The sequence below is a fragment of the Leucoraja erinacea genome, unplaced genomic scaffold (genome assembly GCF_028641065.1).
Source record: "Leucoraja erinacea ecotype New England unplaced genomic scaffold, Leri_hhj_1 Leri_1483S, whole genome shotgun sequence".
NCBI classification, from domain to species: Eukaryota; Metazoa; Chordata; class Chondrichthyes; order Rajiformes; family Rajidae; genus Leucoraja; species Leucoraja erinaceus.
Window position 1 is genome coordinate 1,654 of NW_026575763.1, and position 13,183 is coordinate 14,836.

Consider the following 13,183-nt stretch of genomic DNA (forward strand, 5'->3'; position numbering starts at 1 on the left):
ATCAGGGGGTATGGAGAGAAGGCAGGGATGGGATACTGAGTTGGATGATCAGCTGTGATCGTATTGAATGGCGAATGGTGCAGGCTCGAAGGGCCGAATGGCCTCTACTCCTGCACCTAATTTCTATGTTTCTATGAGAGAAGGCAAGTACAGGATACTGAGTTTCGTTGCATTTCGTTGTCTCTGTACTGTACACTGACAATGACAATTAAAATTGAATCTGAATCTGAATCTGAATCTGAGTTGGATGATCAGCCATGATTATATTGAATGGTGAATGGTGCAGGCTCGAAGGGCCGAATGGCCTACTCCTGCACCTGTTGTCTATGTTTCCTCCCCTCTCGCTGGGATCTTGCTGTGCTAATGGTGTGATGCTAACTGTCTGACATTCTCTCTCTCTCCCCTCTCCCCCTACCCTCTCCCCCATAGACCCCCCCCCCCCCCCAGGCCAGCGGGCAGCTTGGTACCACACAGCAGCAGCGGAGAATGCGAGCAGGGGCCATGGCAGGCGGACACCACGCTGAGCGAGAACTAAGCGCCTTCGCTGGCATGTACCACATCTTCGAACAGCACGGAGACCAGGTGGTGAGGGGGAGGGGGGGGGGGGAGAATGGGAGGGGAGGGGAGGAGGGAGGGAGGGGTCTCATATTCTGCCTCTGACATCTAACTGCCGATCTCAACTGTCTAACTCCCCCTCCCCACCCCTCTCCCTCCCCTCTATCTCTTTGGGCTTGTATGGTCTCCCCTCTCTCTATCTCTCTCTTCTAGACTCGCATCTCTCCTCTTTCTCTCTCCTCTCTCTCTCTTTCTCTCTCCCTCTCTCTCTCTCCCCTCTCTCTCTCCCCTCTCTCACTCCCCCACTCCTCTCCCTTCTCCTCTCTCTCCTCTCTCACTCCTCCCCCACTCCCCCTCTCCCTTCTCTCTCTCTCTCCCCTCTCTCTCTCCCTCTATCTCTCTTCTCTCCGTCTCTCTCTCTCCCCGATCCCTTTCTCCATCCTCACCATATCTCCTCTCTCCATCTGCTTCACCTATCTCTCTCTCTCGTCTTCCTCTCTTCTTCCCCTCATCTCTATCTCCTTCCTCTCCCATCTCTCTCTCTCCATCCCTCCATCCCTAACCCCTTCTCTCTCATCCATCCCTCAATCTCTCCCTCTATTTAGTCTCTCTCCTCCCTCTCTCTCCCTTCTCTCTCTCCTATCTCTCTCCCCTTCTCTCTCTCTCTCTCCCCCAGTCTCTCTATCTATTCCTCCCTCTCCCCCTCTCTCGCCTTCTCTCTCTCTCTCTCTCCCCCCCCGTCTCTATCTCCATCCCTCCATCCCTCCATCTCTCTATCTATTTCTCCCTCTCCCTCTCTTCTGTGTCTCTCTCTCTATATTCTCTCCCCATCTCTCTCTCCCAATCATCTCTCTCCCCCTCCTCCCATCTCTATCTCCATCCCTCCCTCTCCACTCTCTCTCTCCATCACCCATGCTATCTTCTCCTCCCTTCTCTCTCTCTCTCTCTCTCTCTCTCTCACTTCTCCTCCATCTTCGCTATCTCTCTCTCCTATCCCTATCTCTCCCCTCCTCTATCTGTCCCCTCTCTCCTCCTCGATCCCTCCATCTCTCTATCTATTTCTCCCCTCTCCCTCCTCTCCCTTCTCCTCTCCATCTCTCTATCTTTCCTCCCCTTCTTCCCTCCTCTCTCTGCTCCCCCCATCTCTATCTCCATCCCCTCCATATTCTCTCTCTCTCCCTCCTTCGCTCTCTCTCTCCCCCCTCTCTATCTCCCATCTCTCCATCCCTCTCCCTCATCTCTCTCTCCATCTCCTCTATCTCTCTATTCTCCGGTTCACTCTCCCTATCTCTCTCTCTCTCCCTCTTTCTCCCCCCCTCCCTCTCTCTCTCACTCCCCCTTCTCTCTCTCCCCCCATCTCTCTCCCTCACTCTCTATCCCTCCCTCTCTCTATCCCTCCCTATATCTCCCTCTCCCTCTCTATCTCCATCTCTCCCCCATCTCTCTCTCCATCCCTCTCCTTCTTCTCTCTCCATCCCTCCATTCTCTCTATCTATTCCTCCCCTCTCCCAGATCTCTCTTCTCCCTCTCTATTTCCTCCATCCCTCCATATCTCTCTCTCTCCCTCCTTCTCTCTCTCTCTCTCTCCCCTCACTAATCCACATTAACTTGCACCTGCCACTCCTCCTGCCCGCTCTCTCTCTCCTCTGGTTCTCTTCCGAATCCCTCTCCTCTTTCTATCTCTCTCTCCTTCTCTCTCCATCCCTCCCTCTATCTGTCCCCATCTCTCGTTTGATCCCTCCCCTATCTCTCTCTCTCCCCTTCTCTCTCTCTCTCTCTCTCTCTCTCTCTCTCTCTCTCTCTCTCTCTCTCTCTCTATCTCCATCCCTCCAAATCTCTCTCTCCCCTCTCTATCTCACCCTCTCTGTCTCTCTCCCCCTCTGTCTTTCTCCCTATCTCTGACTCTCCCCCTCTCTGTCTGTCTCTGTTTCTGTACCTCTCTCCCCCTCTGTCCTCACTCTCTGTCTGTCTCTCTCTTTTGCCATCTCTCTCTGCCTCTCTCTCTGTCTCTATCCCTCTCTCTCTCCACTCTCTCTCTCTCCCTCATCCCTCCATCCTCCATCTGTCCAGTGCGAAGGTTCAGTTTTGCCAATGACGAGCGTAAGCAGGTTGGCGTGCTGCTCGTTGGACGGGACCCTGTCCATCCTGCAGCTGGTGCCGCTGCCCCCGTCCCTGCAGCGGGTCCTGCGTGGGCACGAGGCCGCCGTCACCGACTTTGCCTGGTCCCTGTCCAACGACGTGATCGTCTCCACCTCCCGCGATGCCACGCTCCGCATCTGGTGCACGCTGGACGGCCGCTGTATCCGCCAGATCACCGACCCCGACGGCTCGCCCCTCCTCTGCTGCATCTTCCAGCCCGTCAACAACAACCATGACTGTGGTACGTGGGGGGGGGGGGGGGGGGGGAGGGGGGGGGTGTGGAGAGAGAGGGGGGGTATCCAGTCCACAAGGATTCAGTCCGGACAATAGGAACCTCACCGTGGTACGTGGGGGGGGGGGGGGAGGGGGGGGGGGGGGGGGGGGGGGGGGGGGGGGGGGGGGGGGGGGGGGGGGGAGGGGGGGGGGGGGGGGGGGGGGAGGGGGGGGGGGGAGGGGGGGGGGGGGGGGGGGAGGAGGGATAGGGGAGGGGAGGGGGGGGGGAGAGGGGGGGGGGGGGGAGGGAGAGAGGGGGGGAAGGGGGGGGGGGGGAGGGAGGTGGGGAGATAGAGAGGGGAGCAACAGGAAGGCGGAGGGAGAGGGAGGGGGAAGAGAGGGAGAGAGAGGTGGGAGAGAGGGGGAAGGAGAGAGAGGGGGAAGAGGAGGAGAGAGGAGGGGAGAAGAGAGGGGGGAGAGAGGGGGGAGAGGGAGAGGGAGAGAGAGGGAGAGAGAGGGGGGGAGGGGAGGGGAGGGAGGGGGGGAGGGGAGGAGAGGGGGGGAGGGGGTGGGAGTGAAGTGAGAAGACACTGCAGGACAGGGAGAGTGATGGGAGAGAGTGGAGTGGGAGCCGGGAGGGGGAGAGGGAGAGGAGAGTGGGGGAGAGGGAGTGGAGGAGAGAGGGGAAGGGGAGAGAGAGAGAGAGAGAGGGGAAGAGGAGAGAGGGGGGGAGAGAGGGGGGGCATGATCCAGCCCGTCAACAACAACACTCACTGTGGTAAGTGGGGGGGGGGGAGAGGGAGAGAGGGGAGAGGGTGGGGGGACAGGGAGGGGGAGGGAGAGAGGAGGGGGGTGATTCAGTCCGTCAATAAACAACAGATTCCTGACCGTGTACGTGGGGGGGAGAGGGGGAGGGGGAGGGGGGGGACAGACGGGGGTGATTCAGTCCGTCAACAGATAAAGAGAGTGGAGAGGGGAAGGGAAGGGAGAAGAGAGGGGAGAGAGGGATGGGGAGAGGGGGGGAGAGAGGGGGAGAGAGAGAGGAGGGGGGTCCATCCAGTTTCCATCAGCATAGATCCAACCCGTCAATAACAACCTCACCGTGGGCACGTGGGGGGGGGGACTTGAGGGGGGGTGGAGAGGTACCCAGGTCCGGCAATAACAACCTCACCGGGGTACGTCGGGGGAAGGGGGGGGGGGGGGGGGGGGAGGGGAGCGAGGGGGAGGGGGGAGAGAGGAGCGGCGGGTTTCTCCTCAGTCCATCAATAGATTCAGTCCAGCAATAATAACCTCACCGTGGTACGTGGGGGGGAGAGAGAGGGGGGAGAGAGGGGTGATTCAGTCCGGCAATAACAAACCTCACTGTGGGGAGAGAGGGGGGGGGGAGAGAGGAAGGGGAGGCGGGGGGGAGAGGGGAAGATGAGAGTTTATGGGAAGAGGGGGAGAGGGGAAGGGAGAGAGAGGAGAGAGGGGAAGAGGAGAGAAGCGAGAGGGGGGAAGAGGGGAAGGGGGGAGAGAGGAGAGAGACGAGAAGGGGGAGAGGGGAGAGAGAGGAGAGAGGGAAGGTGGAGAGAGAGGGGAAGGGGGTGAGAAGGGAGAGAGGGAGTAGTGGAGGGAGAGAAGAGAGTGGGGAGAGGGAAGGGGAGAGGAGAGAGAGAGAGGGGGGGGGTGATCCAGCCCATTCAATAACAACGCTCACCGTGGTACGTGGGGGGGGGGAGGGGGGGGGAGGGGCGTGGGAGAGAGGGGAGAGATGATGGGGAGAGTGGGGAGAGGGAAGGGGAGAGAGAGAAAGAGAGTGGTGAGAGAGGGGCAGGGGGAGAGAAGAGAAGGAGAGAGGGGGGAGAGGGAAGGGGGAGAGAGGGGACAGGGAGAGGGGGATATCCAGCCCATCAACAATAACATCACTGGTACGTGGCGGGGTGGAGGAGAGGGGGAGAGGGGAGAGAGAGAAGAGAGAGGGGGCAGAGAGGGGAGTGGAGAGAGAGGGGAAGGGGTATGGGGAGAGGGGAGAGGGGGGGGGGGGGGGGGGGGGGGGGGGGGGGGGGGGGGGGGGGGGGGGGGGGGGGGGGGGGGGGGGGGGGGGGGGGGGGGGGGGGGGGAGGGGGGGGGAGAGGGGAGAGAGGGGAGGTGGAGGGAAGGGGAAAGAGGTGAGGGGGAGAAAGAGTGGAGAGGGGAAGGGGGGAGAGAAGAGAGGGGGGAGAGGGGAAGGGGAGAGAGGGGGGAGAGAGGGGAAGGGGTGAGAAGGGAGAGGTGCGAGGAGGGGGAAGGGGAGGAGAGGGGGGAGAGAGGGGAAGGGGTGAGAAGGGAGAGGGGGGAGAGGGGAAGGGGAGAGAGGGGGGAGAGGGGGGTTAATGTGTGGTCTCCTAATCTGAGGGAGGACATTCTTGCCATAGGGATTTGAGTATAGGAGCAGGGAGGTTCTACTGCAGTTGTACAGGGTCTTGGTGAGACCACACCTGGAGGATTGCGTACAGTTTTGGTCTCCAAATCTGAGAGACGGACATTATTGCCATAGAGGGAGTGCAGAGACGGTTCACCAGACTGATTCCTGGGATGCAGGACTGTCTTATGAAGAAAGACTGGATAGGACTTGGTTTATACTCTCTAGAATTTAGGAGATTGAGAGGGGATCTTATAGAAACTTACAAAATTCTTAAGGGGGTTGGACAGGCTAGATGCAGGAAGATTGCTCCCGATGTTAGGGAAGTCCAGGACAAGGGGTCACAGCTTAAGGATAAGGGGGGAAATCCTTTAAAAACGAGATGAGAAGAACTTTTTTCACACAGAGAGTGGTGAACTCTGGAACTCTCTGCCACAGAAGGTAGTCGAGGCCAGTTCATTGGCTATATTTAAGAGGGAGTTAGATGTGGCCCTTGTGGCTAAGGGGATCAGAGGGTATGGAGAGAAGGCAGGTACGGGATACTGAGTTGGATGATCAGCCATGATCATATTGAATGGCGGTGCTGGTGCTGGTGCAGGCTCGAAGGGCCGAATGGCCTACTCCTGCACCTAATTTCTATGTTTCTATGTTTCTATGTCAATAACAACCTCACTGGGGTACAGGGGAGGAGGGGGAGGGAGGGGGGGAGGAGGAGAGAGGAGTGGAGGAGGAGAGGGGACAGGGACCTAGAGAAGACGGAGAGGGGGGTGATTTCAGTCCGTCAATAGAATACTCACTGTGGTACGTGGAGGGGAGATATGATCAAAGATAGAATCAGAGGAGGGGGAGAAGAGGGAACAGATTTCTAGGGCAAAAAGCCAGGGTATCATGGAGGATTGATCCAACTCAAGTGGACCGTGGAGAAAGGGAGAGAGGGTTGGTGAGAGTCAACCCTGGGAAAAGAGGAAGAGAGGGGAGAGGAGGGAGGGGGAGAGATTCCCCTGTGGGGAGACGGGACCTCTGGGCTGAAGAGAGGGCCTAAAGGGGAGAGAGAGGAAGAGGGGAAGGGAGAGAGAGGAGAGAGGTGGGGAGAGAGGAAGAGAGAGGGGGGGGAGTCGGGAGTGGAGAGATCAGGGAGGAGAGGGGGTGGAGAGAGAAAGAGAGAGAGGGGGGAGAGAGATATGCCAAAGAGGAGCAGAGAGAGGAAGTTCATCAGCCCATTCAACATGTCAACCTCACTTGAGCCTCTCTGTGTCTCTCTCTCTACCTCTGTATCTTCTTCTCTCTCTCTGTCAGGCTCTCTCTGTCTCTCTCTGTCTCTCTGTCTTCAAATCTCTTCTCGGGGTCTGGACAGGCTCCTCTGTCAGGAAGATTGTTCGTGTATCTCTCTCTCTCTCGGCTGTCTCTCTCACAGCTAAGGATAGAGTTCTCTCTCTGCCTCTCTTAAAACCGAGATCTCTCTCTCTCTCTCTCACACAGAGAGGGAATCTCTGGAACTCTCTGCCACAGAAGTAGTTGAGGCCAGTTCATTGGCTATATTTAAGAGGGAGTTAGATGTGGCCCTTGTGGCTAAGGGGGTCAGGGGGTATGGAGAGAAGGCAGGTACAGGATACTGAGTTGGATGATCAGCCATGATCATATTGAATGGCGAATGGTGCAGGCTCGAAGGGCCGAATGGCCTCTACTCCAGCATCTAATTTCTATGTTTCTATGTTTCCCCCCCTCCCCAGGTGGGGAACAGCAAGCAGAATGTCCACGTGATGAACATCTCTACGGGCAAGAAGGTGAAGGGGGGTAGCAGCAAGCTGACGGGCCGAGTGCTCTCCCTGTCCTTCGATGCCCCGGGACGTATCCTGTGGCCGGCGACGAGAGGGGAAGTATCTTCTCCTTCCTCTTCGACATGGCTACAGGTACTATCCCTTCTCTCCCTCTCTCCCTCCCTCCCACAATCTCCCCTTCTCTGCCCCCCTTCCCCTCTCCCTCCCTCTCTCCCTCCCCCACTCCGCTATCTAGCTCTCTCTTGAAAGCATCCTCCACCGTCCTCTGAGGCAGAGAATTCCACAGACTCAAAAATTATTTCCACGACAAGGGGTCACAGCTTAAGGATAAGGGGGATATCCTTTAAAACCGAGGTGAGGTTATCCATTCTGGTGGCAAAAACGGGAAAAGCAGACTATTATCTGAATGGTGGCCGATTGGGAAAGGGGGAGAGGCAGCGAGACCTGGGTGTCATGGTACACCAGTCATTGAAAGTAGGCATGCAGGTGCAGCAGGCAGTTAAAGAAAGCGAATGGTATGTTAGCTTTCATTGCAAAAGGATTTGAGTATAGGAGCAGGGAGGCTTCTACTGCAGTTGTACAGGGTCTTGGTGAGACCACACCTGGAGTATGGCGTACCTCGTTTTGGTCTTATACCTAATCTGAGGAAAGAACATTCTTGCAATAGAGGATTTGAGTCTAGGAGCAGGGAGGTTCTACTGCAGTTGGACAGGGTCTTGGTGAGACCACACCTGGAGTATTGCGTACAGTTTTGGTCTCCTAATCTGAGGAAAGACATTCTTGCAATAGAGGATTTGAGTCTATGGCAATAATGTCCTTCTCAGATTAGGAGACCAAAACTGTACGCAATACTCCAGGTGTGGTCTCACCAAGACCCTGTACAACTGCATGCAGTAGAACCTCCTTGCTCCTGTACTCAAATCCTTTTGCAATGAAAGCTAACATAACATAAGGTAGATGGGACTAGGGGAGAATATGTGTTCAGCACGAATTATCGGAGATGGGTGGTCTTTTTTCAGGCCTATGTTTCCACTGCTTCCAGTTGGCTAGAGGTTATATTAAGACTAAGCTTCCATATGAGATATCTCTGGTGTGTCTTCCCCTGTGTCCGTTTGGGAAAGCTAACAAACAAGGCCAAGCGAAAGTGGTGGTGAAGATGAAGGGAATCCCCATCAGTAGACATCCTTCACCTGAGGCTCCTGGATCAGCAATGGCTCAGGCTAGGGAACCCCTCCTTGCTGTCAATGCCCTGGGCATCAACAAAACTGCTGCTGTACAGGTACCCCTCACTATCCTTGCGTTGGCTCCCCTCCCCTCCCTCTCTTCTCTCTCTCCCTCTTCTGGCTCTTTCTCTCTCCCCATCGCCTCCCTCCTCCCGTTCTCTTCTCCTTCTCCTCACACTCTATCTCTTCCCTTCCGTGTCTCTCTCTATCCTATGGCCACCATTGCAGGGAGCAGGAATAGTCTCTCTACCTCCAGTCCCCTTCGGGGCTTACCTCGCTGCTTCCAACGGCCACCATTTCAGGAAGCTTCTCAGAAATATCTCTCCCTAATCCAGTCCAGGAGGAAGTGCTACTCTCTCAACGGGCCAGGATTGCAGTCTAGCAGAAAGATAGTCTCTACCTACCTCCAGTCCCCGGGTCTATGTGATGCTCGAACACTGCCATAAGGACTCAGGAACGCAGAAATAGTCTACCCCCATCTACCCCCAAATCTGAGGAAGGACATTCTTGCCATAGAGGGAGTGCAGAGAAGGTTCACCAGACTGATTCCTGGGATGTCAGGACTGTCTTATGAAGAAAGACTGGATAGACTCGGTTTATACTCTCTAGAATTTAGGAGATTGAGAGGGGATCTTATAGAAACTTACAAAATTCTTAAGGGGTTGGACAGGCTAGATGCAGGAAGATTGTTCCCGATGTTGGGAAGTCCAGGACAAGGGGCCACAGCTTAAGGATAAGGGGGAAATCCTTTAAAACCGAGATGAGAAGAACTTTTTTCACACAGAGAGTGGTGAATCTCTGGAACTCTCTGCCACTGAGGGTAGTTGAGGCCACACAGTTCATTGGCTATATTTAAGAGGGAGTTAGATGTGGCCCTTGTGGCTAAAGGGGATCAGGGGGTATGGAGAGAAGGCAGGGATGGGATACTGAGTTGGATGATCAGCCATGATCATATTGAATGGCAAATGGTGCAGGCTCGAAGGGCCGAATGGCCTCTACTTCCTGCACCTAATTTCTATGTTTCTAACTGCCTGCCTCCCATCCCCTCATCTAGTGCTGCTCAAACAATGGCCACCATTGCAGGAAGCAGAAATAGTCTCTCCCCTACCTCCAATCCCCTCGTCTAGTGCTGCTCAAACAACGGCCACCATTGCAGGAAGCAGAAATAGTCTTCCCTCCCCCACTCCCTCCCATCCCCTCTAGTGCTGCTGGAACAACGGCCACCATTGCAGGAAGCAGAAATAGTCTCCCCAACCTCCCTCCTTCCCATCCCCTCATCTAGTGCTGCTCAAACAATGGCCACCATTGCAGGAAGCAGAAATAGTCTCTCCCCTACCTCCAATCCCCTCGTCTAGTGCTGCTCAAACAACGGCCACCCATTGGCAGGAAGCAGAAAAGGAAGAAATGTGCCTGGAACAACCCTTCTCAGTGCCATAGATCTTCTCGTCTAGTGCTGCTCGAAAACGGCCACCATTGCAGGAAGCAGCCCAAATAGTCTACCCCGTCTCCCTCCCCATCCCCTCATCTAGTGCTGCTCGAACAACGGCCACCATGCAGGAAAAAGCCCGGAAATAGTCTACCCCCCATTCCCCTCATTCCCATCCCTCCCTCACTCTTAGTGCTCCCTCGAATAACCCCTCCACCAGTGCAGGAAGCAGCAAAAGGAGACCCCTATCCACCTCCCTTGCCCCCCCCCCATCCCCAGTCTCCCCACCTTCCTCTCCCTACACTCATGGGTGACAGAGCTCTCTGCCTCTACATTACCCCTCCCCCCCCGCCCCCATAGCGGGGGGTGGGGGGGGAGGGTGACAGGGGCATTGCCTGACCCAGGCTACTCACTCCCCCCTCACTGTCCCCATCCTCCCCCTCCCCCCCACAGTGCGATGGATGGAGGGTGGGAGGACGGAAGAGAAGGTGGTGAGGGGGGTTACGGGAGGGGGAAGGTGCTGAGAGAGGGGAGAGGGGGTGGGAGAGAGGGAGATGGGGTGGGAGGGGGAGGTGTGGAGAGAGGGGAGGGGGAAGAGGGAGAGGGGGGTGATATGAGAGAGAGGAGAGGGGTGGGAGGGAAGAAGGTGGTGGAGAGAGGGAGGAGAGAGGGGGGGAGAGAGGGAGAGAGAGTGGGAGATGGGGGGGGGGAGAGGAGGGGGGGAGGTGAGGAGGAGAGGAGGGGGGGAGGGAGAGAGGATTGGAGGGAGGAGGAGGGAGAGAAAAGAGCCCTGCGGTCTGCGACACTCCTGGCTGCGGGGCGCGGCGGGAAACTTTAGGACCTCCGACCCGCCGGCCTACACCATCTTGAATCCGCGGTTCTCCGGTGGGGAATGGCACCGGTTCAGGAGCCTCCCCTTGGACTTTACCTTGTCGTGTCCGGTATGGCAGCCCGCAGATTGTGGAGGGTGAGGCCTGACCAAACTGGAGGAGGGCTGGCCAAATGTTGGTGCCTCCCACCACAGCGATGAATGCTTCCGCTCTGTGGTGGATGTTTGTGTCCATTTTAATATTAACTGTGAACAGTTGGACCGATATGTTGGGTCTGTTTTTCCCAATGTGGGTTGTGGGGGATGGGTGGGGGGGGGGGGGGGGGGAGTGGTGGGAGAGAGGGGGAAAGGTTGGGGGGGAGGAGGGGGGGGGGGTGGAGCAGTAGAGTGTCCTGACCCCAGACCCCTCTCTCTCCCCCAAGGGTGATGGACAACGAGGGGACACTGCAGCTGAAACGGACGTTCGAGATCGCCCACAACTCCCACCCTGTCCGCAGCATCTTCTGCCCACTCATGTCCTTCCGCCAGGGGGCCTGTGTGGGTGAGGCTATATTTGGCTATATTTAAGAGGGAGTTAGATGTGGCCCTTGTGGCTAAGGGGATCAGAGGGTATGGAGAGAAGGCAGGGATGGGATACTGAGTTGGATGATCAGCCATGATCATATTGAATGGCGAATGGTGCAGGCTCGAAGGGCCGAATGGCCTCTACTCCTGCACCTAATTTTCTATGTTTCTATGAGACGGGATATATATGAGATTATTAAGGGTTTGGACACGCTAGAGGCAGGAAACATGTCCCTGGTGTTGGGGGAGTCCAGAACCAGGGGCCACACACAAACACACACACAGTTTAAGAATAAGGGGTCGGCCATTTAGGACGGAGACGAGGAAACACTTTTTCTCACAGTGAGAGTTGTGTGAGTCTGTGGAATTCTCTGCCTCACAGAGGGGGGGGGGTAAGTGTAGCTGTGGGAGTGTGTGGGGGTGGGTGGGTGTGTGGGTGTGTGGGTTGGTGTGTGTGTGGGGGTGTGTGTGTGTGTGGGGGTGTGTGGGTGTGTGTGTGTGTGTGTTTAGGTGTGTATATGTGTGTGTGTGTGTGTGTGTGTACGTGTGCATGTGTGTGTGTGTAGACGTCTATATGTGTATGCACGTGTTTATGTGTGTGTGTGTGTATGTACGTGTGTGTGTGTGTGTGTGTTTAGATGTGTATGTGTGTGTGTGTGTGTGTGTGTGTGTGTGTGTGTGTGTGTGTGTGTGTGTGTGTGTGTGTGTGTGTGTGTGTGTGTGTGTGTGTGTGTGTGTGTGTGTGTGTGTGTGTGAGTGCGTGTGTGTGTGTGTGTGTGTGTTTAGTGTGTGTGTGTGTGTGTGTGTGTGTGTGTGTGTGTGTGTGTGTGGGTGTGTGAGTGTGTGTGTGTGTGTGGGTTTAAGTGGGTGGGTGAGGGAGGGTGGAGGAGTGGGCAGGTATGTAGGGGTGGGTGGAGGGTTCGGCTGCAGAGGGGACCCTCGCTCCCATGTCCAGCTGACGTGTGGACAGGTGTGTGAGAGAGACATTGGGTTATGGGAGGGGAGGGGGGGGGGAAGGGAGGAAGGGAGGGGAGGGTTGGGCAGAGGGGAAGGAGAGAGAGGGAGGAAGGGGGGGGAGGGGGAGAGGGGGGAGGGAGGGGGGAGGGGGGAGGGAGAGGATTGTCGGGGGAGGAGCGAGGAGGGGGACGGATGATGGGGAGAGGAGGGAGGAGCAGGGGAGGGAGGGAGGGGGGGAGGGAGGGAGAGGGAGAGGGGAGGGGAGAGGGGAAGCGAAGGGAGAGGGGGGAGGGAGAGGAGAGGGGAGAGGGGACAGGGGGGAGAGGGAAGGGGCGAAGAGAGGGGGGGTGGTAGCGGCGGGAGGGAGGGGGAAGAAGGGGCGAAGGGACGAGGGGGGGAGGGGAGGAGGTGAGGGTGGGGGAAGGGGAGGGAGGGGAGGGAGGTAGAGGAGGGGGGTGGGGGAGAAAGGAGAGGAGAGAGATGGGAGAAGGGAAGGGGAGGAGGGAGAGGGGGAAGGGTTGTTGGGAGGGAGATGGGAAGTTTTGGTGAATCGGGAGAGGGGTTTTTGGGGGGCAGATGAGAGGGGAAGGGAGGAGGGAGGGGGAGATTGAGGAGGGGGAGGGAGAGAGGGGACAGGGTGAGGGGGGGGGAAGGGAGGGGGAGAGGGGGGATGGAGGAGAGAGGGGGAAGGAAGGGGGGGAAGGTGTGATGGAGAGGGGAAGGAAGGGAGGGAGAGGTGGCTGGGGAAAGGGGGAGGGAGAGTGAGGGGAGGGGAGGGGAGGGGAAGGGGACGGAAGGGGAAGGAAGGGATGGATGGGGGTACAGCCCCACTTGACCCCCCCCCCCCCCCATCTCTCTCTGTGCCCCTCAGTGACGGGGAGCAGCTCGAGGAATGTGCGTGGACTTCTTTGACGTGGAGCGTTGGGTGAACAATGGAGGCGGTGGTGAAACAAGCTGCAGGGGACACAGTGCCGCCGTGCTGGGGGTCAGCTTCAACTGTGACGAGAGTCTGCTGGCCTCCAGCGATGCATGTGGGATGGTCATCATCTGGCGCAGGGAGCAGAAATAGCCGCTCCCCCCCCTCCTACCTCCCATCCACCCCCATCTATAGTGCTG

At 57.3% G+C, this 13,183-nt stretch overlaps 1 protein-coding gene across 1 annotated transcript; it reads left to right on the plus strand.

Moving 5' to 3' along the window:
• Positions 1 to 447: 447 nt before the first annotated feature.
• Positions 448 to 13,150, plus strand: wdr13 (WD repeat domain 13; the record flags this gene model as incomplete). Its single annotated transcript, XM_055665782.1, is given in 10 exon segments — positions 448 to 532; positions 535 to 583; positions 2,623 to 2,657; positions 2,659 to 2,926; positions 3,678 to 3,685; positions 7,021 to 7,147; positions 7,150 to 7,200; positions 8,248 to 8,347; positions 10,969 to 11,107; positions 12,987 to 13,150. Coding segments are annotated over 10 exon segments (1,012 nt in total), but the record flags the coding sequence as incomplete, so codon positions are not given.
• Between the last annotated feature and the right edge of the window lie 33 nt (positions 13,151 to 13,183).